Here is a 25903-nt window from a genome sequence, read left to right as displayed (position 1 = left end):
CTTACAATCACAAGGGAAGAAGAGAGTGGCTGAAAAAGAGGAAGGTCAGTGTGAAGTTTCAGCAAAGCGTTTTCAAACAGCACTTAATGGAGAAAATAAAACCTTGGAAGAGGCGGGAGCCGATGTGCAGCCCCGCCTAGAGCAATGAGTTGTTTAGCATGGAACTGTCGTGGGCTTGGGAACCTGCGTACAGTGAGGGATCTCGTGGAAATCATACGGGCAAAAGATCCCACTGTAGTGTTTTTAGCCGAGACACTTATAGATGATGCAAGGCTAGAATTTGTTCAAAGGAGTATTGGGTTTGATCATAAATGGGTTGTTCCAAGAGTGGGTAGAGGTGGAGGATTAGTTCTTTATTGGAAAGCAACGATTAATTTAAAAGTGGAAGGTGCAGACAGATATTATATTGATGCGGTGATTGACAAAGATACAGAGAATGAGTGGAGATTAACGGGTTTTTATGGTGAACCGGAAACAACAAGATGTCAGGAAGCATGGAATAAGCTTAGGGCTTTGAACTCAAGACCTGAAAAGCCATGGCTTTGTTATGGGGACTTCAATGAAATTATCAGACAAGAGGAGAAAATTGGGGGTGCTAGAAGGCCTTATAATCAAATGCAGCAATTTAGGGAGGTGATTGATGAATGTGGGTTCATAGACTTGGGATTTGAGGGTCCCAAATTTACTTGGAGCAAACACTTTGAAAATGGAGTTTCAATTTGGGAGAGGCTTGATAGGTGTTTAGTCAATAATAATTGGTTTTTGAAGTTTGGAGGTTCCAGGGTGTTCCATTTGTCATGTAATTCATCGGATCATGTTCCGATTCTTGTATCACTTTCGGGAGTGAAAACTCCTACCCGGAAAAAACTTTTTCATTTCAAACAGATGTGGCTCTCAAATTCTAGTTGTGAGGAAGTGGTTGTTTCGGCTTGGGGTAGTGGAAGTGAAATTGGTGTAGAGGGTGACATTCTAAGAAAAGTGGAGAAGTGTGGGAAGGAATTGGGGCAATGGGAAAAGAATGTTTTTGGGAATGTGAGATTGGAACTGATTCGATTGAAAAAGGTGTTAACTAAAGAAGAGAGAATAGCCATGGTTAGTGGAAACAATTATAGGGTGAGACAAATTAAAAAGGAGATTGAGGTATTGCAAGATAGGGAAGCTATGATGTGGGCTCAACGATCACGAATTCTATAGGCAAATGATGGGGATAAAAATACCAAATATTTTCATAGTTGTGCCACAAAGAGATTCAGGAAAAATTATATGGAAGGCATTAGGGATTTGGGGGGTGTGTGGAGAACTAGCCAGGAGGAGATTGGGGAAGTTATGGTGAATTATTACAAATCTCTTTTCACTTCAACGGATGGGAGGGTCTCCACAAGCATCTTAGAGTGTGTGCCCACAGTAATTGATGAGGAGATGAATGAAAGTTTATGTAGAGAGTTTGAAGCTAGTGAAGTAGCTACTGCCCTCAAAGAAATGGCGCCCCTCAAGGCACCTGGTCCGGATTGAATGTCCCCACTCTTCTACCAACATTTTTGGAGCACGGTAAACCATGATGTCACTTCTTCCATCTTGTCATGGCTGAATTCAGGTACTATACCTAATCCCCTAAACCATACTTTTATCACTCTTGTTCCGAAAGTAAACTCTCCTGAATATGCTCAACAATACCGCCCAATTAGCCTCTGTAATGTCCTTTACAAAATTTACTCCAAAGTTCTTGCTAATCGCCTCAAAAAATTACTCCCTTCCATTATCACTGAACACCAATCAGCCTTCACAAAGGGTAGATTAATTTCTGATAATATTTTAATGGCCTTTGAGACTTTGCATAGTTCACAAAACTATAAGGGGGGGAACTATGGTTATATGACAATAAAACTGGATATGAGTAAGGCGTATGACCGGATGGAGTGGTATTATTTAGAGAGGGTAATGAGGAAGATGGGATTTAGGGAGAGGTGGATAAATCTTGTTATGGGTTGTGTGAAAACTGTATCGTATTCTGTTTTGGTAAATGGAGAACCACATGGGATGATTTTTCCTACAAGGGGGATTAGGCAGGGAGACCCACTCTCCCCCTTCCTATTCCTTCTTTGTACGGAAGGGCTGAATGGTCTAATTAAAAAGGCGGAGTTACAAGGTGATATCCATGGCTATTCTCTTTGTAGGAGGGGTCCAAAACTAACGCATCTACTTTTTGCAGATGATAGTCTTATTTTTTGCAGGGCCACAATGGAGGAGTGTGATAATGTTTTGGAGATACTGAAACAATATGAAGAAGCCTCAGGTCAAAAAATGAATAGGAGCAAAACTTCCTTGTTCTTTAGTAAGACTACTCCGGAGGAGGTGAAGCATGGAATCAAGGTAGCCTTAGGTGTTCCAGAAATCTTGCACTATGAAAAATACCTTGGGCTGCCCTCCTTAGTTGGGAAGGGGAAAAAGGAAAGTTTTAAATATATCAAGGAGAAGGTTTGGTGGAAACTTCAAGGGTGGGAAGCAAAATTACTCTCACAAGCCGGGAGGGAAGTGCTCTTAAAGGCGGTCATACAAGCCATCTCCACTTATACTATGGGATGCTTCAAATTGCCGGTGAGTTTGTGCAATGAAATTGAGGCTCTAATCAAAAGATTTTGGTGGGGACAAAGGGGTGATCGTAGGAAAATCCATTGGGTTAAATGGGAAGAGATGACTAAATCGAAGACTATTGGAGGTATGGGCTTTCGAGACCTTGCTATGTTCAATGATTCCCTTCTAGCGAAGCAAGCATGGCAACTCTTGAATAATAAAACCTCACTATTTTATAAAGTGTTTAAAGCTCGTTTCTTCCCCAATTCATCACTTTTGGAGGCTGCCGACTCAAGGATGGGGTCTTATGCGTGGAAGAGTATACTTAGAGGAAGAGATAGCATTCAAAGGGGTGCTTTGTGAAGTGTAGGAAATGGAGAAAAAATAAATATTTGGCAGCATCGTTGGCTGCCAAGAAAACATCCAATGGTCCAGCCTATTTGCCCATTGGAGAGCTTTGAAAATCATAATGTTGACTCACTTATTGACCCAAGCACAAGAAGTTGGAATGAGCATATGGTGGATGGATTATTTGTGGAAGAGGATGCCAAGTTGATAAAGAAAATTCCCCTTAGCCAACACGTGACAGAGGACTCCTTGTATTGGCCGTATACCACTTCAGGAAACTACACTTGTAAATCTGGTTATAGGTTCCTTAAAGAAGAGGAGGAGCTGCAATTGAATGCTCAAACCCCTCCAATCTGTCATAAGCGTGTTTGGAAGGAAGTATGGCAGATGCAAGCCCCTCCAAAGATTAAAAACTTCCTTTGGAGAGCTTGCCGAAATGTACTTCCAACCAAATATGCTCTGATGCGAAGGAAAATTTTGGAGGAGCCAATATGTGAAAGGTGTAAAAGGGTATTAGAGGATTCAGTGCATGCTATATGGTCTTGTCCAGAGCTTGATGTTGTGTGGGCTGATCAGGAAAAGTGGGGATTCAGAGATAAAATTGATTTTACGTGTGTCAAAGAGCTGGTGTTATGGATGGTAGAGAAAGGAAAATCATTGGAGCTGTTTGCATATACAGCCTATACTATTTGGAATCAGAGAAATAGGTTAGGCTCAATCTTCAAGCTAGTCCACTGCACCAAGTTGCTGCACAGTCAGCTGCTATGTTGGCGCACTTCAGGTCAAGCACAGAAGCTTCAGGTATGCAGATCAGAAGCAGCAGTCCAGGAGGCAACAGATGGCAAGTTCCACAAGCGGGTTTTGTGAAAGTGAACTTTGATGGTGCGGTCTTTGGTGAGTCAAATAAGTCAGGGGTTGGAGTTGTGATAAGGGACAACAATGGGGCTGTTCTAGCTTCATGTTCAGAGAAGTTATCACAGGCATATAAGGCAGAGGAGGCAGAAACATTGGCTGCCCGGAAAGCCTTGATGTTCGCTCATGAGTTGGGGTTCCAAAGGATAATACTAGAAGGGGATGCTCTTGGTTTAATTCAAGCTTTGAAGTCACAAGAGCAGAATCTAAGTCCATTGGGTTTGCTGGTGGGAGATGTGAAACTTTATTCGAATCATTTTCAAAAAGTGTTGTATTCTCATGTAAAGAGAAATGGCAATAGTGTAGCTCATAATCTGGCGAAACATGCTATATGCATACCAGATCTCCAAGTTTGGATGGAAGACGTTCCACCTCATATTGCTTCGTTTCTGTATTCAGATGTAACTCATTTACATTAATAAAAGTACTTGATTTCTTTCTCAGAAAAAAAAAAAAAAAAAAAAAAAAAAAAAAAAAAAACACAATAGGAATGGCAAAAAATCAGAATGCTACCAGAATGTCTACCATTACAAAACAGCAATTATATGTATACGAATCATACAATAAGTTTGTCATTCAACACATACAATTGCCAGGTCGAACACCTACACTAAAAGGCACTCCCAACACCTACAATACATTTCCAAACCACTAATAAAAATTAAAAAGGTTATGGCAGACACATTTGTCGTAATCAACCTCCCTATTGCCAAGTGAAAATATAATAAACACCACAATTGCCAACCATGACATAAGTAGAGCAACTTGATATTTAAGTGCTCGCACATTGGCCATACGAAGGGAAACCCTTGCTTTTTCAGCACTACGCTTTGCTACTCTTTCCCTGTGGAGTAGGTCTGCTATCACTGCACGGGCTTCCATCTCATTGTTTTTTGCCATAGCTGCCTCGGCCTCAAGCCTAGTAAATTTCGTAATGACAATCGGTGCTGTTTTAGCTCCACGCCTACATGGGATGCCATCCAGCCATTTAAAGGACTTACAATGTTCGTCACTCCCCTGCATATTAAACAAAGCTGGTAAGTACATGAGCTGAGGAGCATAGCAACTTTAACCATGAAACAACAATGATAGTAAGCACGTAGCTGATACTTACAGGCTTCCAATGTCTACAGCCATAAAACCGTCCACCAAAATTATTGAGCTGCAAAGATGTCCGCAACACGCACTGATCCATGTCACACACATGCCCCCTATAGTTGGAGTTATAGCTACTGGCACTTGCCTCTGACATTGTGGTGAATCGTCCAGCCCTACAAGGCATATTCACTGTCATTCAACATATAGCCAAACATGTGCTAAAAGTTTTCATCAACATGTATGCAGTAAGAGATGACAGTAATGCAGATTTTATATCCTATTTTGGTTAATGACACTAGTGCAGATTGTAGTCTTGCTATAGTTTTATTTTTGTTTTTAAGTTTAGCTTATTATCACACCCTTGAATTTAGAAAGAGTGCTTGCAAATTCTGACCAGACCAGCCCAGCCAGCCTGCCCTTCTTTGCCTGTTATGAACTTATGTTGTTTGGGTGTTTATGTTTTAGGATGAGTGCTACACTTAATAAGATATGAAAATTTAAAGGCATTTCTTCAAATAAAGAGGTATAGTGGTGCCTATAAAGTTACAATATTAATCAAATCCTTTATTGCACATCCAATGCTTCAAATCAACTCCAATTAGATACATGAATTCAGGTAAGTAAAGAGTTACCAATTCGATTGACATGCAAGATGTAACAATAGAATTAACCAATGACATGAGATTCTGGCTTTCTTGATTTCAAAGCAGTATCTAATTCTTGCAAACTAAACATATGATTCACTTCCATACAAACATACAATCTTGCTTTGGTTGGACTTTAGAAATTCTCTTAAGTCAGGTTGGACTTAATTTCTACGATATTTTTAGACATGTTGAAAGGAGGGTGGAGCAAAAACATGTCACCAATGCTAGAAAAACTTTGACAAGACATCCTAAATGATATTTTTAGCTAAATAATGGATTATGCAGTATTTGAGGGAATGAAAGCAGAACGAGTAAGCTTCAATATGCAATAGGGCATACCTTCAAAATATTGACAAGATGTGTCTTAGTGTTATCTTGATACTTGCAGGTGAAGTTCACAGCTGATGAGCTCCGAAGAATTATGGACTACAAACATAACATTTGTAACATGTCTGTCATTGCCCATGTTGATCATGGTATGAGGTTTCATGCATATTTTGCTTCTTATTTTATAACCTGGATGCATGGTGCCCCATTCAGGGCATGTAGCATGTTGATCAATGGTATGAGGTTTCACACATATTTTACTCATGTTGATTCATGGGACTCTATCAAGGAAGTAAATTGTGTTTATGTTTTTCTGTCATTAATAGCAGTAAAAGTTGTGTAGTGGTGACACATTAGGGATGTATTGCATATTGTGCATATGTTAATGGCATTTTCATGTTCTGCGTATATGTATGGCATATGAATCTAATTACAGTATCCTTAAAGTTTTTTTTCCCTTTGGTCTTTTCACGCATCTTATACCAGTTCCTGGTCCTAAATTCCCTTAGATGTTTGTGAATTTGCTCTTATTATGTCTTCGATGATGGTTCATGGTTGGCATAAATTGCTATACTTATAAGTGTAGGCTTAGCAATATCAAAAAGTACCAACTCTACAACTAACCATGAAATGACAACTAAAACTAGAGACAGCTTAACCATGAAATGACAACTAAAATTAGGAGCAACTTAGCTATGAACTGTACTCTCTAAGCATACTTTCCCCTAAAACTGAAATCATCAATTTCATTTTAAAAACTGAAAAATGAACAGGGGGACGAGGGTGGTCTCCAAGGGTTTCACTTTCATGTTGAATAAGTATCCTATATTCAGCATTACTTTTCAACACTTCTTTCACATAGCAGTAAAATTGAATGTTGCAGTTCAAAGAGATAATTGTTTCTCAAAATTTTTTAAAAACAAATGTTCAAAGAGATAAAGAACGCATGTCAGATATATGTCTAAAATATTATATACTAACAATTATCATCTTTTACCCAAACAAAACTCTCTGACCTCAGCAGACCCATGGATTATAGTTGAAAGCAGAGGGAAATCACCCATCGTAATAAGCAAAAGACAGAGGTCTCAAAAGACAGAGGTCTTACAATCTTCTTATTAAAAAAAAAACCTAACATATGAATGTTCAAATCCAAGCAGAGTATTCACAGCATTTGATTGTTCAAATCCAATTTACAAGATCTGCAGTAAAATATTTATGAAATATAAAGGCAAAATCATGAGAACGGAGAGAAATTTAGTGCATGTGCCAACAGAGGGCTCACGAGTTTCTCTTCAGCAGACCCACAATGCCGCGATGGGTTTACAAGTTGAAGGTGAGGAAGATGAGCAACGTCGGATACCTGGGTTGTGTTTAGAGTTGGGAGTCTAGGATTCCTTCGTGTGGGTTTTCTGGAGTTCGAGATGAGGGAGGGATCTAACATAGTGGAGGCGGGGAAGTGAGGGGCAACGAGATCCTTAAGCCAGGTCCAAATGCTAAGAGGAATTGGGGTATTGCGCAGACAGGTTCGAGATGAGGAAGATGAGCATCACTCTGATTTATGATGTTGGGCTTTTGCACAGTTTGATTTTGATAATTTTGCCAATTTTGGGTTTCTGGATGTTGGGGACCGTTTTGGGGTGGAAAGGGCATGAAGAGAGAGAGAGAGAGAGAACGTGGGTAAGATTGATGACCGTTCTGTACAGCAGATTTGTAATTGATATTTGTGGGACCCAGTGAGTTGACATAAAGGTGAGTGATGGAATTGAAAAATTCACTAAGATATTTCATCCAAACAAGCCACAAACAAAGTTATCAGAAATTGGGGTATTTTTGAGTGATGAGTGATGAGTGATGAAAATTGAGTGATGAATTTTGAGTGATGGGAAAAAACAAACCAAACAAGGCCCAAACTGTTTTCAGTTTCCATAACTCATAACTCAATGTCAATATTGTAATTAAACACACATAGGGGACCCACAGCCGCAACTTTTGACCATCTTTTGACTTTTTTTTTCCTGGGTTGGTTGTTCGGTTCTTTTTTTTTTCACTAGTTCGATCCTTTTTTTTTTTTTTTTTTTTTTTTTTTCACTGGGTTCAGTGAGTTTGGGTATTGGAAAAAAAAATGAAAAAGCTGCACCAGTGATAGTTATGGGGCCCACAAATAGTATGAAAAATATTGAGTGATGGGAAGTGAGCGATGGTGCCAAACAAACATGATATTTTAGAGTGATGAGTGATGAGTTATGAGTGGTGAGTGATGGAAATTGAGTGACCAAAAAAATGAATCCAAACAGCCCCTAAATCTCAAAGTCCCAAACTATTAATTTTGGACAACAAACAACTAAACTGTCAAACACATAATCACTTGAATTTCAAAAAAAAAAAAAAAAATCAAACACACAATCATTTGACTTGGAAAAAAACAAAAAACAAAATGATACTAGTAAGAAATAGTGTTTTTTTTTTTAATAAATAAATAATTTTTAGTTTATTTATTTATTTATTTTTGTAAAAAGTGGTTTATGTTTTGGTAGGATCATTAGGCCACAGTCCCACAGGAATGGTTGGATGATCAATTTTTTTTTTTTTTGAGAAATAAATTCAATCTATAAATTTTCAATTGTCAGATTTGAGATTTGGACTAAAATGAAACCGTTAGCCAATTCTTTTTATTTTTTATGAACAAGCTGTTAGCTAATTCTATTCTTTTCCGTTCCAACATCTTCCTTATATTTCCAAAAGATTTTTTTTATTCCAAGAGACCAATCTATTGCTGCAATTATGATTTTTAAGGAGAGTCTTCAGTCTTGTCCATGCTTATCAGCCGCTCTGTTTCATGCTTCCTTAACAAATTAACAATATCTCCACAATGCTCATCCTTCAGCCAAACGGAATCAAAACGAAAGGATGTATTTTTTCGATAGGACCTCAAATTCTCGTTATATGAAACTAGCCAAAGGGGTTTATGATTGGAAGTTGACACATACAGATGATGCAGCCGTCTATATTAAAAAATAGGACAATTATTGGCTTATATTGTACATACTATTAATATAAGATTTGCATTATAAATTAAACAAATGTGTGCAATATAGTGTATACTTTTATGCAAATGTGTACAATAATAATTTTTCTTAAAAAAAATTATTAATGTCTTGAATCTTGATATGATAATAAAATAATCCTCATAAAACAATCATCGCAGACGTTTTAATATAAAAACTAAAATCTACAACTGGAACCATTATGGCCTGCGTATATTTAATCTGAAAACTAAAATACAGTATACTGCAGGTTCATTGTTTATATTTGTAGCTTAACTGATTGCGGTAGGTACATTTTAGCGCTTTCAAAATATTTAGACCCTGTTTGGTAGAGTTGTTAAACAACTCATTTTTAGTTTTTAAACAATGTTACATACATTTTCATATACTTTTTTATCCACACGTATTTCAAAAAATTACAAACAACATTACTCAAACTCCTCTACCAAACAGGCCTTTATGTTCTTGCGTTATAACTATCTAATCATTAAAACTAAAAGGCGTAAATGCACTTTTGGTCCCTACATTTTGGGTAATTTCTCGATTTGGTCCCTAAACTGATTTTGCTCCTAGATCAATCTTTGAAATTAGAAAATCGATTTTATTTTGGTCCCTGCCATCAACTCACTAACAGAAAATATATACGTGGCAAACGGCGTGTCCTACTTGCTGACATGATGCTGACGTAGATATTAAAATATTATTAAAAAAACTTATTTAGCATTTTTGAAATGACACGTCAGATTTAAATTAATAAAAAATTAAAACAAAAAATCCAAGTCAGAAATTTTAAAATAAATAAACATTAATTTAATTAAATTAAGGAAAAAAAAAAGCTTTTTCAGTTTAAAAAATTGAGTTAAAAAAATTTAAATCTAATTTTTTTTTAATCTGAAATCTAATTTTTTTTTTTCCCTTTCAGAAGAACATATTCATGTCTTTTGTGTTCTTCCTCATACTATGATTCATATTCTTAGCAAATTAATATTTATTTTCTTATCATTTTCGGTTTCTTTCTTGTGCTTTCTTTATAACTAAATACATCAAAACAAAATAAATTAATTGAATGTCTTTCTTGTCTTTTTTTTTTTTTTTTTTTTTTTTTTTTAATTCCTTCCATTGTTTTTTTAAAACATGTTCTTGTTCTTTGTGTTCTTCCCCAAATCAATCTCCAAAGCAAAGAACCAAACCCCAAACCCATATCTCCAACAATTAATTCCATAAACCCAAGCAACCAGTAAAGCACCACCACCGAATCAATCTTCCTAAATCTTCCAAAATTTCCCAGCTACCAGCAAAGCCTTAACATCAAATCCACAAAAATCCTACGCTAAAAACTTCCAAATCAACCTTATGGCCTGTTTGGAAGTTTAGAGAGGGAGGAGAGTAGAGGGGTGGGGAGGAGAGTAGAGGGGAATGGTTCCCCTCCATCTTGTTTGGATATTTTTAAAATTAGTAAGTGAGAAAGGAGTAATTAGTCATTCCCCTTACTTGGATATTTTAAAAATTAGGATGGAGAGGAGAGAAAATGATTAAAATAGACAAATTTACCGCTATTTGAAAATGGACTTGCAACATTGGTCTATTATTAATTTAGAAAGGGTAAATTAGGAAATTTATCTAGTTAATAATTTATCTACTTTACTCTCCCTCCAAATCTCTCCAATTTGGGGGAATTAAAAATGAGGGGTTAGAGGTGGTTGAAACCCCCCCAAACTCCTTCAAACTCCTTCCCCTCATTCCTTAAAAAACTTCCAAATAAGGTAATTGAATTACTCTCCCTCCCTCTACTCTACTCCTCCTCCTTTTTTAAACTTCCAAACAAGCCATTAGAGAGAGAGGAAAAGAGTGAGGGTGAGGTAGAGAGAGGTGTGAGAACCACTGATCTAGGCTTCACAACAACAAAAAACCACCACCGATCTGGGCCACGACAACATAGCACCACTGCCAATCTAGGCCACAACAAAACAACTCAACACAACATAGCACACCTATCATCTTGGTGAACACAGCACACTCGCCACCCAAATCGACTCGCCACCCTAACCAACTCCACTGCCTTCATTAAGAGAGCTATTTTTGGATTCTCTAAGAAACCCAAAAACTCAGTGGCTTCAAACCCAAAAGCTCGATTGTTTCAAGAAACCCAGAAACTCAAAAACTCCAAAAAACCCAAAAACTCGGTTTCTCTAGGATTCAGATTCTCTAGGAAAGCCAAAAACTCGCCGGCTCCAAATCGATCCACCACCCAAACCCTCTCCGGCATCTACTCATTGGTTCTCTCGATCGATTTGTATCTCCCTCTCCCTCATGTTCTCAATCTCCTCTGCCCTCTTTCTCTCTCGGTCAGGTTAGGGTAGGGATTTTGGGATGGTTGTTTTGATTTTGGGATTTTGGGATGGTTCTCTGGCCATGGGTGGTTTGGGTTTGGAGCAGATGAAAAAGAAATCGGAGAGATAGAAACTCAATTTTGATTTGGGTTGGGGTTCGTGGGATTTTTTGTGATAGGAACTCAATTTTTTAAATTGAAAAAGTTTTTTTTTTCTCAATTTAATTAAATTAATGTTTATTTATTTATTTATTTTAAAATTTCTTACCTGGATTTTTTGTTTTAATTTTTTATTAATTTAAATCTGACGTGGTATTTCAAAAATGCTAAATAAGTTTTTTTAATAATATTTTAATATCCATGTCAGCAAGTAGGACACGCCGTTTGCCACGTATGTATTTTCTATTAGTGGGTTGACGACAGATACTAAAATAAAATCAATTTTCTAATTTCAGGGACTGAATTAGGAACAAAATTAGTTTAGAGATCAAATCGAAAAATGACCCAAAATATAGGGACTAAAAGTGCATTTACGCCAAAATAAAAACAAATTGCAATTTGCCACCAATGTGCCACTATGGCACAGTTTGGATCCACGTTTGCTGCGTTTTAAGTTTCTGCATTTTCCCTTTTTTTTTTCACGCCTTTTCCCCCAACAAGCGGTACTGTTCATGTACGGTACATGAACAGTAGCCGCAACTTTTGATCGGTCTTCCGTGAACAGTACATCTATGCACTGTTCACGGACCCACAAATTTCATTTTTTATCAATTTTTTCATTAAAAATGGGTCTCATAGTACTATTCACACATTTAAAAATTATTTTGTTACCGTATTTTCAGTTTTCAATTTTCAATTTCAACAAAATAAGTTCTATTCAAATAGACCCCAACAGTCATTCAAAACTTCTCGTAATTTTGTGAATCTGATAGTCATATGTTCACATCCCTTTAGTCAAATTGTCAAACTCAATTATACTTCATGCTCGTAATTTTGAGAATCTAACAGTCATATGTTCACATTCCTTTAGTCAAATTGTCAAACTCAAACTCAATCTAACAGTCATACGTTCACACCCCTTTAGTCAAATTGTCAAACTCAATTATACTTCATGCTCGTAATTTTGAGAATCTAACAGTCATATGTTCACAAACTCAATTATACTACATGCTTGTAATTTTGAGAATTTAGTCAAATTGTCAAACTCAATCTAACAGTCATATGTTCACGTTCCTTTAGTCAAACTGTAAAACTCAATTATACTTCTTCAATCTTCACGCGGAATCATTGCCGACCGACAGGGGTCCTTTTCTTTCCAGTTTCCACGTAGAACCATTATTGGTTTTTTTGTTTTGTTTTTTTTTGATGGGAAGAACCATTATTGGTTAATAGGACTGTTTAAGTAAAGAAAAATTCTTAGTTTACCTTGTTACTATAAAATAAACCTATAAAAGTCCTCAATTGAATTATCACATTTATACCGACTCTCACTAACAGTCACATGTTCACATGCATATAGCAATGGAGTGTTATTAAAAACTTTAATTGTTTAGTCACATAATTCAGTCACATAACTCACTTTTTGACATTATAACTCATATTTTAGAAACTGAAAATACCAAAATTCTATTTTTAATTTCCATAATCATCACTTAAATTTGTTAGTTTTGAGTGATAGAAACATCTCAAAAACCAAGTCAGACAATTTTTTCGGTGCAACCACGCGTTTTGGAAACTCGGTAGTGAAAACTGTGATCTTCTTTGTAAAACTAAACAGTAAACAGTCATGTTCAAATGGTCATTTGTAAAACTCAAATATACTTCTTTATTCTTCATGCGGAATCATCATCATCAATCAGTGCTCTTCTTTCCACGTGAAAGCGAAATTGAGCAGTGTTGCCTTTACAAAACTTTTAATCTTCTTTCTTTCTTTCTTTCTTTCTACCACATTTCATCCTTTTTTTTTTCTCAGCTTTCTTGTCTATCTCTCAGTGCTTTCTGTCACCCAACAAGAAGAAATGGCCGATGCAATCCTGTATGGCGTTGTGCAGAAGATCATTGAAAGCTTGGGCTCCTCCACTTTCCAACAGGTTGGATCTATCTGTGGTTTCAAAGATGTACTCGAAAAAATGTCAAAAACTGTTTCCACCATTCAAGCTGTTCTTGGGGATGCAGAGGACCAGCAGGTCCAGAGCAGTCAAGTCAGGGACTGGCTTACGAAGCTCAGAGATGCAGTTTTTGATGCAGATGACTTGTTGAGCGAGTTCTCCACTCATGTGTTGCGGCAAAATGTGATGGGTGGTAGTAAAATGACAAAGAAGGTACGCGTTTTCTTTTCTAGCTCAAATCAACTTGCTTTTGGTTTTAAGATGGCTCGCAAAATAAAGGCTATGAGGGAGAGGCTTAATGATATAGCAGAGGATAGGAAAAATTTCCAGTTGGTAGAGCGTCCTTTAGGGACAGCAGTTGTGACTAGGAAGAGGGACCAGACTCACTCATTTGTACGTGAAGAAGACGTTATCGGGAGAGAGGAGGATAAGAAGGCCATCATAGGTCAATTGTTGGACTTCGATGTGGGGGAGAACGTTTCGTTCATATCCATAGTAGGAATTGGGGGGCTAGGGAAGACCACACTTGTTCAATATATATACAATGATGAGAAGGTCAAGGCTTATTTTAAGTTGCAGATGTGGGTGTGTGTCTCTGATGACTTTGAAGTGAAAACAATTGTTGAAAAGATACTTGCTTCCGCAACCGGTGAAAAACCTCAAAACCTTGAAATGGATCAATTACAAAATAAACTTCGCGAAAAGCTCAGCCAATATAAGTACTTACTTGTATTGGATGATGTTTGGAACGAGGACAAAAAAATTTGGTGTGATTTGAAAACACTTCTATTGGATGGCTTAAAGGGGAGTAAGGTGGTGATAACTACACGGACCAACTTGGTTGCAGATGTTACCAGTACAATCTCACCTTATCTTTTAAAAGGCCTATCAAAAGATCAATCTTGGTCTTTATTGAAACAAACGGCATTTGAAGAAAAGCAAGATACCATCAATCCTAACTTTGAAGCAATTGGAAGAGGCATTGTAGAAAAATGTTGTGGTGTGCCTCTTGCTATAAAGGCAATAGGAAGAGTATTATACTACAAAAAAACAGAATCTGAATGGTCATTTATTAAGGATAATGAACTCAAAAATGTAATTAAGCTAAAGGATGATATTTTCCCTGTTTTAAAATTGAGTTACGATCAACTCCCACCACATTTAAAGTGTTGTTTCGCATATTGTTCGTTGTTTCCCAAAGATTATTTGATTGAGAAGTTGACATTGATACGATTATGGATAGCACAAGGATTTATCCAATCACAAGAAGAGAACTTACGATTAGAGGATATTGCCAATGAGCACTTCGAGGATCTATTGTGGAGGTCCTTCTTCCAAGTAGTAGAAGAAGACAAAGGCATGTTCATGAACTTTAAAATGCATGACTTAATCCACGATCTTGCACAATCGATTTCAAGTATTGAGTGTACATTGGTTAATTCTAATGCAAAACATGTCAACGAAAAAGTTCGTCATATATCATTCCCATGTTACAATGATTCATTCTTTGGAGAGAATTTAAACTCGTTGGTTAAAGCAAACAAGATACGAACATTCATTTTGACATCCTATGAATTGAACCATCAAGTGGAAGAATCAACTCTCAGAAAACTTATTTCTGCTTTTGGATATATCCGTTCATTAGATCTACACGGCTTAAAAATTAAGACGTTGCCAAATATCATAGGTAAGTTGATGCATCTAAAGTACCTTGACCTTTCCAAGAATGATATTGAGGTTCTCCCTAGTTCTATTACGAGATTGGTGAATCTGCACACATTGATACTCCAATATTGTTTTAAACTTAAGGAGTTACCAACAGACATTCAAAAATTGGTCAGCCTCAAGCATCTTGATATAAATTCATGTTCCAATTTGACTCATATGCCATATGGAGTTGGGCAGTTGACTTCTCTTCAAACATTATCCTTATTTGTTGTTAGTAAGGACCCCATAGGTTCCTCCAAGCACTGTTGTGGACTAGCAGAATTGAACAAGCTAAATGATTTGAGAGGAAAAATAGAGATTAAAAATTTGAAATTGGTGAAAGATGCTATCTCAGAAACAGAGGCTACATACTTGAAGGAGAAGCAGCATCTCAGTGACTTGTCATTAAGTTGGAATTCTAGGGTTGATGATGTCATCAATGCTGGTGATGATGAAAATTTGTTAGATGGCCTACAACCCCCCAAAAATTTAAGATATTTGACAGTAGGACGGTACGGGGGTGTGAGATTTTCAATTTGGCTTTCTTCGCTAAAAAATCTTACTGAATTATATATACACTTCTGCAAGAAATGCCAACATTTGCCACCATTGTATCAACTCCCATCTCTTCGAAATATATCTCTTTGGGGAATGCATAGTCTAGAGTACATATCAGACTTGGATATCACCAATGAAGTCTCTGCTTCATCATTGACAACATTTTTCCCATCCCTAGAGTCACTTACGCTAAAATATTGTCCTAATCTAAAGGGATGGTGGAAGAGGGATATTGTTGATAACAGCGATGCAACAATAATGACATCCACATCATCATCATGGAGTCATCAGTATCACCAACACATGTCACTGCCTTCCTTTCCCTGTCTTTTTGACTTGTATATATCTGATTGTAGTAAGTTGACTTCCATGCCGTTGTTTCCATATCTCGAAGAACAGCTTTATTTGGATAGGGTTAGCTGGAAGGCATTGCAACAAACAATGGCGATGAAGGTGAATACGGCAGGAGCTTCTTCACTTCCCTCCTCCATCTCCATCCCTCCTCTCTCCAAATTAAGGAAATTGGTTTTGGACAGGATGCTAGACAAAGATCCTCTGCCAGAGGAGTGGCTTCAAAACCTAACTTCTCTCGAGACATTAATTATTTTGAGTTGCTCTACATCTTTGTCTCAAATTCTGAGACATCTCACCTCTCTTAAGGAGTTGAGCATTGAGGACTGCGAGGAAGTTGATCTATTTAGTGATGCGGACGATGATGGTACAAAATTTCAACATGTTAAGTGCCTTCAGTCTCTGTCTTTCATAAAAATTTCTAAACTCAAGTCTCTTCCGGCATATCTTCAATTCGTTACTATTCTCCGAAACCTCTCGATTGTCAAATGTCCAAGCTTGATGACTTTACCGGAATGGATCGGCAACCTCACATCACTTCAAAACCTTGAAATTAAAGATTGCCCTAATTTGACATCCCTTCCCGAAGGGATGCATCGCCTCACCTTGTTACAGTCCGTGAGGATCTATAAATGTCCCCACTTAGAGCAAAGATGTCAGAAGGAAATTGGGGAGGATTGGAAAAAGATTGCCCACGTCCCAAAATATTCCAATAATCCTTGGATGTATTAATGATAAAGTCAAAATTCAGACTTGGCAAACGAGCTGTTGCTGGGGGACTCGTTGATATTGGAGTAACATCGTGTTGGCGAGCCTAAAATTTCTCATGTCCCAAAATATTCCAACAAATTTCGGGTTTAACTACAGATATGCTTCCACTAGGTATGTCCTTTCTACATTTCCTTTTTCAGCAATCATTGAACTTCTTTTTTACTGTTTATCTTCTTCAATGCTAATGATTTGCAATTTATATGCAATTCCATATGCAGAATTTCAGAAGCAAACTACAAAGATGAGTCAAGGGGTTGCCCAAAATTGCTCACGTTTGGAGTGGATGCATCTGATCAAACATCAATTCTTTTTGGTATAAGTTTAATAATTGATCTCAAATCTTTATACAAACATCAATTCCATTGTTTGTCCTCCGCCTCTTTCTTCTCCTCCAATGAGAAGAAATGTTTGAGTAGACCTGAAGAAGCAATTAAAGCCTAGAAAAAGCTTGGGCCTTATAATTAGTTCTTGTTGAACGCTTTTGGCCTCTGCAATTTTCAAAATGTAAGTGTTGATTACCTCCTAGTTATTTTTTTCCCCTTAATTTATAAAGATGGTCTTTCTAGATATTATGACTTGACAAGATGATTTACTTGGTTGGGTTGTTGATTTAAGTGCATAAAGCCACAAAGAGATTGACATGTGCGATGCTAGCCGCGTGGTTCCTACATTCCAAGTGCTGTGCTGAAGATGAAACTTGATCTTGATCCAAGAAGTAGGTTATTTAATTTTTTCTCACTATAGTTGTTTTGCTAGTTAAATAGGTTGGGGGAAAACAAAAAAAGGGACTAAAGAAATGTGTTACCTAGTTCAATTCTATCATAAACAAGTCCCTTGTTTTCTATTAATTTCTTGTTTTTTTGTCCCAGCTTGATGACTTTACCGGAATGGATCTGCAGCCTCACATCACTTTAAAACCTTGTAATTGACGATTGCCCCAATCTGACATCACTTCCCAAAGAAATGAGTCGCCTCACCTCTTTACAGATAATAAGCATCATTGGTTGCCCCCATTTGGAGAAAATATGCCAAAAGGATACTGGTGAGGATTGGAATAAGATTGCTGTATGTATCAATATAACCATTGATCAGAGAGTTTTTTTTCCTTTTTAAACTTTTTTTTCTTCACTTCTTATGTTTGGGAAATCTATTTGCTTTTTTCAGGTAATCTTCTCCCTTACTCCAATATGATAAATCAATCTGAATTGTTCTTGTCTATTGAAAAAGAAAAGAACAAACTCTATTGACCCATATATAGAAGCAATTGAAACCTTGAAAAAAAGCCTGGGTCTCATTATCTGGGTTTTTGAAGAAGAAGAAGAAGATTTTGAAGGGAAAGAAGTGAGAGAAGAAGAAAAGCGTAAGTATCATTATTTGTTTTTCCATTTACTTTCAAATTGGATTTGATTAATTTATTTTGATTTTAACTATTTTTATGTAAAAAAATTGAAAATTTTGTATAAATCACTTATGGCTTTCTTTTAAAATATTATATATTTTAAACAAATATAGTTGGTGCTTGTTTTAAAACATTGGGGCTTTGCAGTTTTCAACAACTAAGTGGCGATTCCCTTCTTTTTCTTCTGTTTTAAAAAAAAAAAAAATCATTTTAGATATGATTTCTTCACATGTTAAGTATTGATAAGATGATTTACGTGGTGGGTTTATTGATTTAATTCATAAACAGATTGGAAGGCTAATAAAAGAGTCCAACAACATTTCTAGAATAAATGATAGTTGCCATTGATGATAAAGTGGGAATTCAGACTTGGCAAACGAGTTGTTTCTGTGGGACTTGCTAATGTTAGAGTAACATTGTGTTTGAAAATCATTGCAAATAACTAAATTCTTGTTCAACAACTGATATGCTTCCAATGGGTATGTACTTCTACATATTTTTTTTCGGCACTCATTGCACTTCTTTTTTTTATTCTTTATCTTCTTCAATGCTGATGTTTTTGCAATTTATATGCAATTCCATATGCAAGCACACTACAAAGAATTGAATAGGAGTCAAGGAAAACAATGGAGGGCAGCCCAAAATTGCTCACATCCTCAAACTAATGTTGGGTGCGGATGAATTTGGTCAATCATCAATCTTTTTTGGTATAAGTTTAATAATTAATCTCAAATCTTTTTACAAACACCAATTCCATTGTTTTTCCTCTATTTCTTCTTTCTTCTTCTATTTCCTCTTTCTATTCCCTTTATTTATTTATTTTTTGTCCGAATGAAAAATGTTTGAGTTGATCTGAATATGAAGAAGCAATTGAAGCCTAGAAAAAAGCCTTGGCTTCATAACTGGTTCTTGTTGAACACTTTTGGGCGCTGCAATTTTCAATATTTAAGTACTGATTACCTTCTTTTTATTTTTTTTAAAAATTATTTAAGATGGTCTTTCTAGATATTATGACTTGATAAGATGATTTACTTGGCTGGTTTATTGATTTAAGTGCATAAAGAGATTGACATGAGGGATGCCTGCAGCATAGTTCCTATAATCCAAGTGCTGTGCCGAAGATGAAACCTGATCTTGATCCAAGCAAAGGTGGAACTTGGAAGGACTGAGTTCTATTTCGAAGATGGAGCATATCCTGAACAGGTCATTAGTACATATGCTGATTTTTGGATGGTGTCGTGTTTTAATTTCTATATTCTTCCTATTGTTGATGTAATTTTTTTCCTTCTTAGGTTGATTGGATTGGGCAGAAAACCAAATAGATGCTGGTGGAGTTTTTGCTCTTCTCATCTCCACTTAGTTGAATTCTGTTTCAACAGTTTTTTATTTTATTTTTCTGAGTTATATGATTTATATGACAGCTAAGGCTACAGGAGCGAAGAAAAATTTGTTGGTTGGCTCTATGGGTGGAACAAACCCAAATTGACCCTTGAAAATAGCTTAGGTGACCACAATATACTGGTTTGTGACCCCTTAATTTTTTAAATGACTTCTTTTCTTATTTTTTTTCTTCCCTTTCTTTGGTTATTGATTCTTTGCTAATATTATAATTAATAAAAACAAAATGCTAGGCCAAATGCTTTATCTTGTTCACCATATTACAGGTGTGGAATAGAAAGGTTGAGCAATTTTTGGCTGACTTTGGTATACCACACAATTATAAGGTACCGTGTTTCCATCTATTTTTTATTTCCTCAGTGTAATGTGATATATACTATAAACAATATGGTTGACTTAAAAAGGTGGGGAAAACCAATTTGGTTGACCTTTTCACCTATATGATGCTTTGATGATGGCTGACAATGGACATTTATACTCAATGAGTATAAATGGGATAAGTATTCAATTTTGCAACATTACAAGTTCCATAATCTACATGATCTTCTTCTTTTTATTGAAACTCTTAAACTTATGTTTGCTAGAATGATGTTATTGAGGACCATAGCTTGATGCTAACACTCCTACCTTTTGAAAATAGCTTTATTTTTAGGCGGGTGATACTTGGGATGTTCAAGCACTACCCTCTGGAGCATCAGTCTTTTGTTCGTATTAGACTATTGCTAAGGTAATCAGTTATTTAGTTCTTTCTCACTATAGTTGTTTTGCTAGTTAAACAGGTTGGCTGTTAAAAAGTCTTAAAATTGAATGCCTCATAAAAGCAAAATAACATAACAATAGCTTGCGGTTGGGGGAAAACAAAAAAGGGACTAAAGAAATGTGTTACTTAGTTCAATTTTATTGTAAACAAGTCCCTTGTTTTATACTAATTTCTTGTTTTTATGTCTAACAGTGTCAGGAAATCTGGAGAGCCCCTGCTGAAAATATAGTTGCAATGGGAAAAAATTTTGCAAGGAAAAAATGAACACCAAAGCTTTCTTTCTCCAATGATCTCTAGGAGAAGTTATTTAGAACTCAAAAAAAAAAAAAAAAAAAGAAGCTTGCAGTTGGGGGAAAACAAAAGGTACTAAAGAAATATGTTACCTAGTTCAACTCTATTGTAAACAAGTCCCTTGTTTTCTACTAATTTCTTGTTTTTATGTCCATCAGTGTTAGGAAATCTGGAGAGCCCCAGCTGAAAATATTGTTGCATTGGGAAAAAGATTGCACAAGGAAAAAATGAATACCAAGCTATCTTTCTCCATTGTTCTCTAGAAGAAGTTATTCTGGACTCAAAAAAAAAAAAAATCCGACTTTAGTTCAAATCAAAGGTGCTGATCCTGATATTTCCCTTTTCCTCTAGAATTTTGAAATTGGCCTCCACTGATTAACTAGAGAATTCGAGAAAACTTCAGCTTTCCCCTCTCCAAAGGGGAATGTGCCATTTATTAGACTACTTACATTATTGAGTTTGTGAGTTTTTATATTAAAGGAGTAGAAAGGATAAAATCAATCTTTTGGGAAGGAAAAGAAAGGAAAGAATTAATAGTGTCCATTTTGTTGTGTTGTTCTGTCATCAATTTTTTTTTTTTTTTTTATACAAGTTGGAAATATTTTCTTGCCATATTAGCCATTCTCAACAATTATGAATACAGAATACCCCAAAGTTATGAAGGTCAACCCAATTAGTGAGATAAATCAAGTGGTCTGAATATAAGAAGGGGGAAATTGAAGGTCGAAGAGGAACAGCTGAATAACTCATTATATTTGATGAAGACTTGTGAAGTTTTTGATTATTGTAATAACCTTGTAGAAGGGTGAAGAATTTGCTAACATAAAAACCTCCTCCTGCCTGTGTTATTCTTTCTTATTTTCCACTTGAAATGGCATATTTTGGCACTAGATGGCACGGAAGTAATAATATATATAGTCATGATTAGCTTTAGTATCCTTATGATTACACTATGGATTTTGACACCTTCAGTGCGCTAGAACCACTATTGAGTTTCAACTTTCTCTTGGTTAACCGGTTCATATGGGTATACTATCCAGAACAAATTCAAGTTTATAGTGTCTTTTAGGTATCATACAAAGGGTTTAGGGTTATTAATGAATTGAGGAGGGCATACTATCTAGAACATTTAGTTTTCTTTGCTTTTCCCCTGCTTATGTTTTGGATGATTTATTTACGATTTCATATTCGATATGCAGAAATATTTTGAAGCACAAAGCAAACTTTGAAAGGGTGCCAGCAGTAAACTGGGGACGATTAGTAAAATTTGCTCACCTGAAGTTTGGAGGGAAGGAACCTGTCCATCAGGTATATGTTTAATTATTTATCCTATTCTTCTTAGAGCTCTTATGCTATTTTCTTTTGATGGGAAACATTTCAGTTGATCTCATACGCAAGATTAATCGAGACATAGGAAAAACCTGTCCATCAGAGTTGGTGCTTATTCAATCTGTTAGGGCTGTGTAATTGAGCAACAAATCAGCTATTGAAGCATAGTGAAATCAAGTTTTCATAGCTTACAATCGTAGCTTGGTTCATAAGGCGTACAAGAACAAGAGTTGAAATTATAGATGTAATGAACAATGGAATACATACATAGGTGTCTCCAAGGTTATAGTTACTTTTAGGCTGCATCCACAGGTGTCTCCTTTTCTGTCATCCTCAGAGTTCTAAAATTTAAGATTCTTTCCTGGTTTTTTGTTGCGTTAAAGATTTATTGGCCGTCTCCAATGAATTTGGGATTCATAGTGGTGATTATAGTTTTTGATGAAAAGTATGTGAGTTGGTCTTCAACATTTGCCATTGTACTGTTGTAACAATCAAAAGTGTTAAAGGATTTTAAATTTGAGATTTGGCTTGAGGAATAGCTGGTTGTGGTTAAATTTCAGAAGAGCACAGAAATATATATATATATATATATATTAGTGAGTCTATTTGGCACCTTAAGGTTGCCTTTTGCCTTTGAAGTCACCTTGGGTTAGGTGTTGCGCCTTAAATCAATAGACCTTAATTTTCTAGTAATTTTAAGGTATCAGGCATCATGCATCTTAGTGCATTGATAATTAGGTATATGGTTAAAAACTCTGCAGAATGATGGAAACAAGATAGTAAGGAATAAAGGGAAAAAAAAGGTGAAGAGAAGAGATCAGATTTCCTCAGGATCAAAAGAAGACCTTTTTGATGTTTCAACAAGATAATAATTACAAGAATCTTATTGTCAATTAAGGACAACCACATAAATTTCTTAATTATCCATATCTTGCTTCCATAAATGGCCGTACCTTCTGATATAGATTTGAATATGTAGAAACAGTTTGAAGCACAAAGCAAACATTTGAAAGGGTGCCAGTAGGAAACAAGGAACAGCTGCTAAAAATTGCTCACACCCTGGGGGTTGGTGGGGATGAACCTGTCCATCAGGTATGTGCTTAATTATTTATCCTCTTCTTCTAAGAAACTCTTGGGCTATTTTCATCTGATGAGTGACATTTTTGTTGATCTCATATGCAAAGCCAATTGAGGCACAGGAAAAACCTAGTGTTCTATTATTTTAATGTCTCATTTCTAGTAGTTGTAGTGCATCTTCCATTGTTATCACTAATCACAAGCCAAAATAAATTGTAAATTAATGTTATTGAGAGGTTGTATTTGATATGGAAGAAGAGTACATATATTAAACTTGTATGTTAGGTTTAGGGTCCTTCATTGTTATGACCCAAGTGTCCCGTATGGATTAAGCGTAACCATGGTATATAAGCTCTTGGGCATCCTTCCTTTGCAAGCCGGTTTTCATGGGTGAGTTCTACCTATGGATTTGTATCAATCACTTTTGAAAAATGCTAAGTTATCAAAAAAATAAAAAAATAACTTTTGGACATGTACTTATGCATTAGCATGTTGTGGCTCTGTAGACTACTATTTGATGGTGAGCATTGTGTGGTATGTTTGGTTCATCTGATCTGTATTCTTTTAGGTTTATTTATGACCTATTGATCACTCTCTCTCTCTGTCTCTGTGCATGCAAGTGGCAAGTGACCATCAAGTTTATATTAAGTAAATATTATTGTTTGTTCTTAATTTTGAGACCAGTTTTTTTTCTCATACTCTTATGTCCTCCAATCTGTGATCAAATTGAAATTTAGTCTTTGGTTAATAATCTTAACTCTAATGTAGTCATCTCCTATTACTGTAGGAACCTTTAGCTTTACAAGATAACTTGCACTGAAATATGCCGGAGCTGTTGTTATGGATTTTGTGTTCAAAAAAATATCCAAAGAAATATAACCATCACCTGTGAACATTATGAAGCTGCATAAACATGGGTGGATGCTATAAATGGCTGGGACTTCCTTGCTATGAGTTCAAGTGCAAGATGAGCACATTATGTTACGAACATGTAAGCATGAACTTCATTTTTGATTTAATTGATGATCATGTGATGCATTCATTTCTTTCTTCTTGGTTGTCTTGATAATTAAGATGAGTGATATATATTAGAGAACTCTCCATCTTGTTCCTGAGTGGGGAGAAAGTACCACTCCAATTGAGCTACAAAATGCAGTCATTGTATGATATAGATAAAGACACATGCATAAGTAGGAAAGTTTTCATGTCTCTATTTGAATTCATAGTTAGGTATGAGTACTTTTTCTATTTGTTGTAATTTATCATTTTCTTTGTTTATAAATTCCTGAATAGCATTTATTAATATTATATATATTACAAATTTTGTAGAGAGAGATTGCGTGGAGGTTTGAGATGAGAGTGAATTCCATGTGCTATGGTTCCAAGAGCCTTCTCAAATGGGTTTTGCAATATCATTCAGTTTTGCTTGAAGATAATTTGATGATTTTATTGGTTTAAAAAATGCTATGGAAGAAGAGGGTCATGATGCTGATGAGGCAAGCTTGCGGTACGGGTATCTTGAATTGTATACTTGAAAGTTGAAACCAGTCGCGTTAATGTTAACAAGGCTTGTGGTTTGGATGGTCCATGACACTTCATTGTGTTGCAGCTGGGGGATTTGCTATTTCAGCTGAGATTATTAAGCTCTTGTTTGGTGCTTCTGCATTTTATTTTGTTTTGTTGCATATTGTTGACTATGTATTCCATGGTCATGTTATTCTTGTTGTTTCTCGCATTAGAGTAATCATATGAAAGGAATAGAACATGTATATATCTGGAGTGGATGTTGTTTTCATTAATAAGCATTTTGGGTATGAATCGAAACGTAAGTGAAAATTGGGAACCTCTATTTCATTTCAGTTATAATGTTGTGCTGAAAAAAGGGTACTTTTTCAATATTATACCAAATGCAACCTCAATAAGAAAGAAACTTTTTAGCTTGAGAGATTTTTTTCTAAGCATCATACCAAATGATAGGATTTAAAAAGTAATTTATATAGAAGTTAAAAACAAAACAAATAGAAAATCCAAATGAGAGCTAAATGGGTTAAAATAGGATATTCTCCCAAATCCTTGTTATCTAGTATCTTCCAAAATGTGGTGTATAAAAAATGCTATCTATTCTTTTGTCAATCCAATGGCATTAATGCTAGCATGTCATTTTCCTTTCTTTTGTTTATAGGATAAATTAATATTTTAGTTCTAATGTTTACACTGTGTCAAATTGGTCTCCAACATTTCAAATGTGTTAGTTTAATTCTTAATCTTTTTGGTATCATGTCAAATTAATCATTGTCGTTAAATAATTGAGGAAAATTGCTAAAATGGCTAATGGCCAAAAAAAAAAAAAAAACTTTATGCCACCTTGGACACTGCGTAGACTGCCATGTGGCCAAAAAAAGAAAAAAGAAAAAAATTAGAGGTCTGTGTTTTTGTTTCTTCTCAATCATCATATCTGGGTTTCCCTATTTCACCCTTGTATCTTCTAAACGAATATTGATTCTGTTTAAGTTAGGGTTGTAATTACTAATTATATATATACTTTTTACTTCAATTGGGTATCAATGTTGTTTGATGGGTGGATTATTTTGGGTTGTACTTTCTCTGCAATATGGTAATTGTGTTTCAGTTACTAAACTATGAAACCACACTTAGACCGTCCAAATTTTTGTTAATCTTTGTTAGAGACAAGAAAAAAAAAAAAAGTGACAATGTGGATATCTTTCATTGAGCTGAAATATCGGGTTTTTACGATTCTGTGCTTTTAGCCAAGTGTGTGACTAATCATCAGTCTTCTTTTTTTCTTTTTCTTTTCTTCTTTTTTCTTTTTTTGGGTGAGGAACTAATCATTAGTCTACCTAACCAAACACAGACA

At 35.8% G+C, this 25903-nt stretch overlaps 3 protein-coding genes across 13 annotated transcripts in view; 2 read left to right on the top strand and 1 right to left on the bottom strand.

The window, feature by feature from the left end:
* Nucleotides 1-16558, top strand: part of LOC115968090 (putative disease resistance protein RGA4) — a 61204-nt gene extending 44646 nt beyond the window's left edge. The window contains exon 5 of the mRNA XM_031087321.1: nucleotides 16501-16558. The gene's annotated coding sequence lies outside the window, so the exon portion shown is untranslated. The remainder of the gene's footprint in view (nucleotides 1-16500) is intronic.
* LOC115966417 lies at nucleotides 4408-5083 on the bottom strand. Its single transcript, XM_031085654.1, has 3 exons — nucleotides 4946-5083; nucleotides 4513-4848; nucleotides 4408-4461 (listed from the first exon to the last, which is right to left on the bottom strand). The coding sequence occupies exons 1-3, from the start codon at nucleotides 5081-5083 to the stop codon at nucleotides 4408-4410; spliced, it is 528 nt and encodes a 175-aa protein (XP_030941514.1).
* LOC115968089 (putative disease resistance protein RGA4) lies at nucleotides 12976-24852 on the top strand. 11 transcript variants are annotated; one of them, XM_031087302.1, is made up of 18 exons: nucleotides 12981-16885; nucleotides 16993-17278; nucleotides 17390-17489; nucleotides 17644-17816; nucleotides 17939-18134; nucleotides 18462-18652; nucleotides 18763-18880; nucleotides 19262-19376; nucleotides 19466-19501; nucleotides 19595-19677; nucleotides 19838-19897; nucleotides 20212-20298; nucleotides 20524-20694; nucleotides 20781-20941; nucleotides 21822-21930; nucleotides 22931-23043; nucleotides 23816-24019; nucleotides 24358-24852. In XM_031087302.1, exon 1 carries the CDS (start codon nucleotides 13298-13300, stop codon nucleotides 16733-16735), a length of 3438 nt encoding a protein of 1145 aa, XP_030943162.1. In that variant the 5' UTR covers nucleotides 12981-13297; the 3' UTR covers nucleotides 16736-16885; nucleotides 16993-17278; nucleotides 17390-17489; nucleotides 17644-17816; nucleotides 17939-18134; nucleotides 18462-18652; nucleotides 18763-18880; nucleotides 19262-19376; nucleotides 19466-19501; nucleotides 19595-19677; nucleotides 19838-19897; nucleotides 20212-20298; nucleotides 20524-20694; nucleotides 20781-20941; nucleotides 21822-21930; nucleotides 22931-23043; nucleotides 23816-24019; nucleotides 24358-24852. The 11 variants fall into 11 exon arrangements, with proteins under 11 accessions (XP_030943166.1, XP_030943162.1, XP_030943164.1 ...); XM_031087304.1 differs by having other exon boundaries at nucleotides 19595-19694; nucleotides 22937-23043; XM_031087296.1 differs by having other exon boundaries at nucleotides 19595-19694.
* Nucleotides 24853-25903: the final 1051 nt, after the last annotated feature.

Source organism: Quercus lobata, chromosome 11, assembly GCF_001633185.2.
Source record: "Quercus lobata isolate SW786 chromosome 11, ValleyOak3.0 Primary Assembly, whole genome shotgun sequence".
In the NCBI taxonomy this organism is placed as follows: Eukaryota; Viridiplantae; Streptophyta; class Magnoliopsida; order Fagales; family Fagaceae; genus Quercus; species Quercus lobata.
The sequence above is the reverse complement of the archived record's forward strand: the minus strand, read 5'-3'. Positions and strand labels throughout refer to the sequence as shown.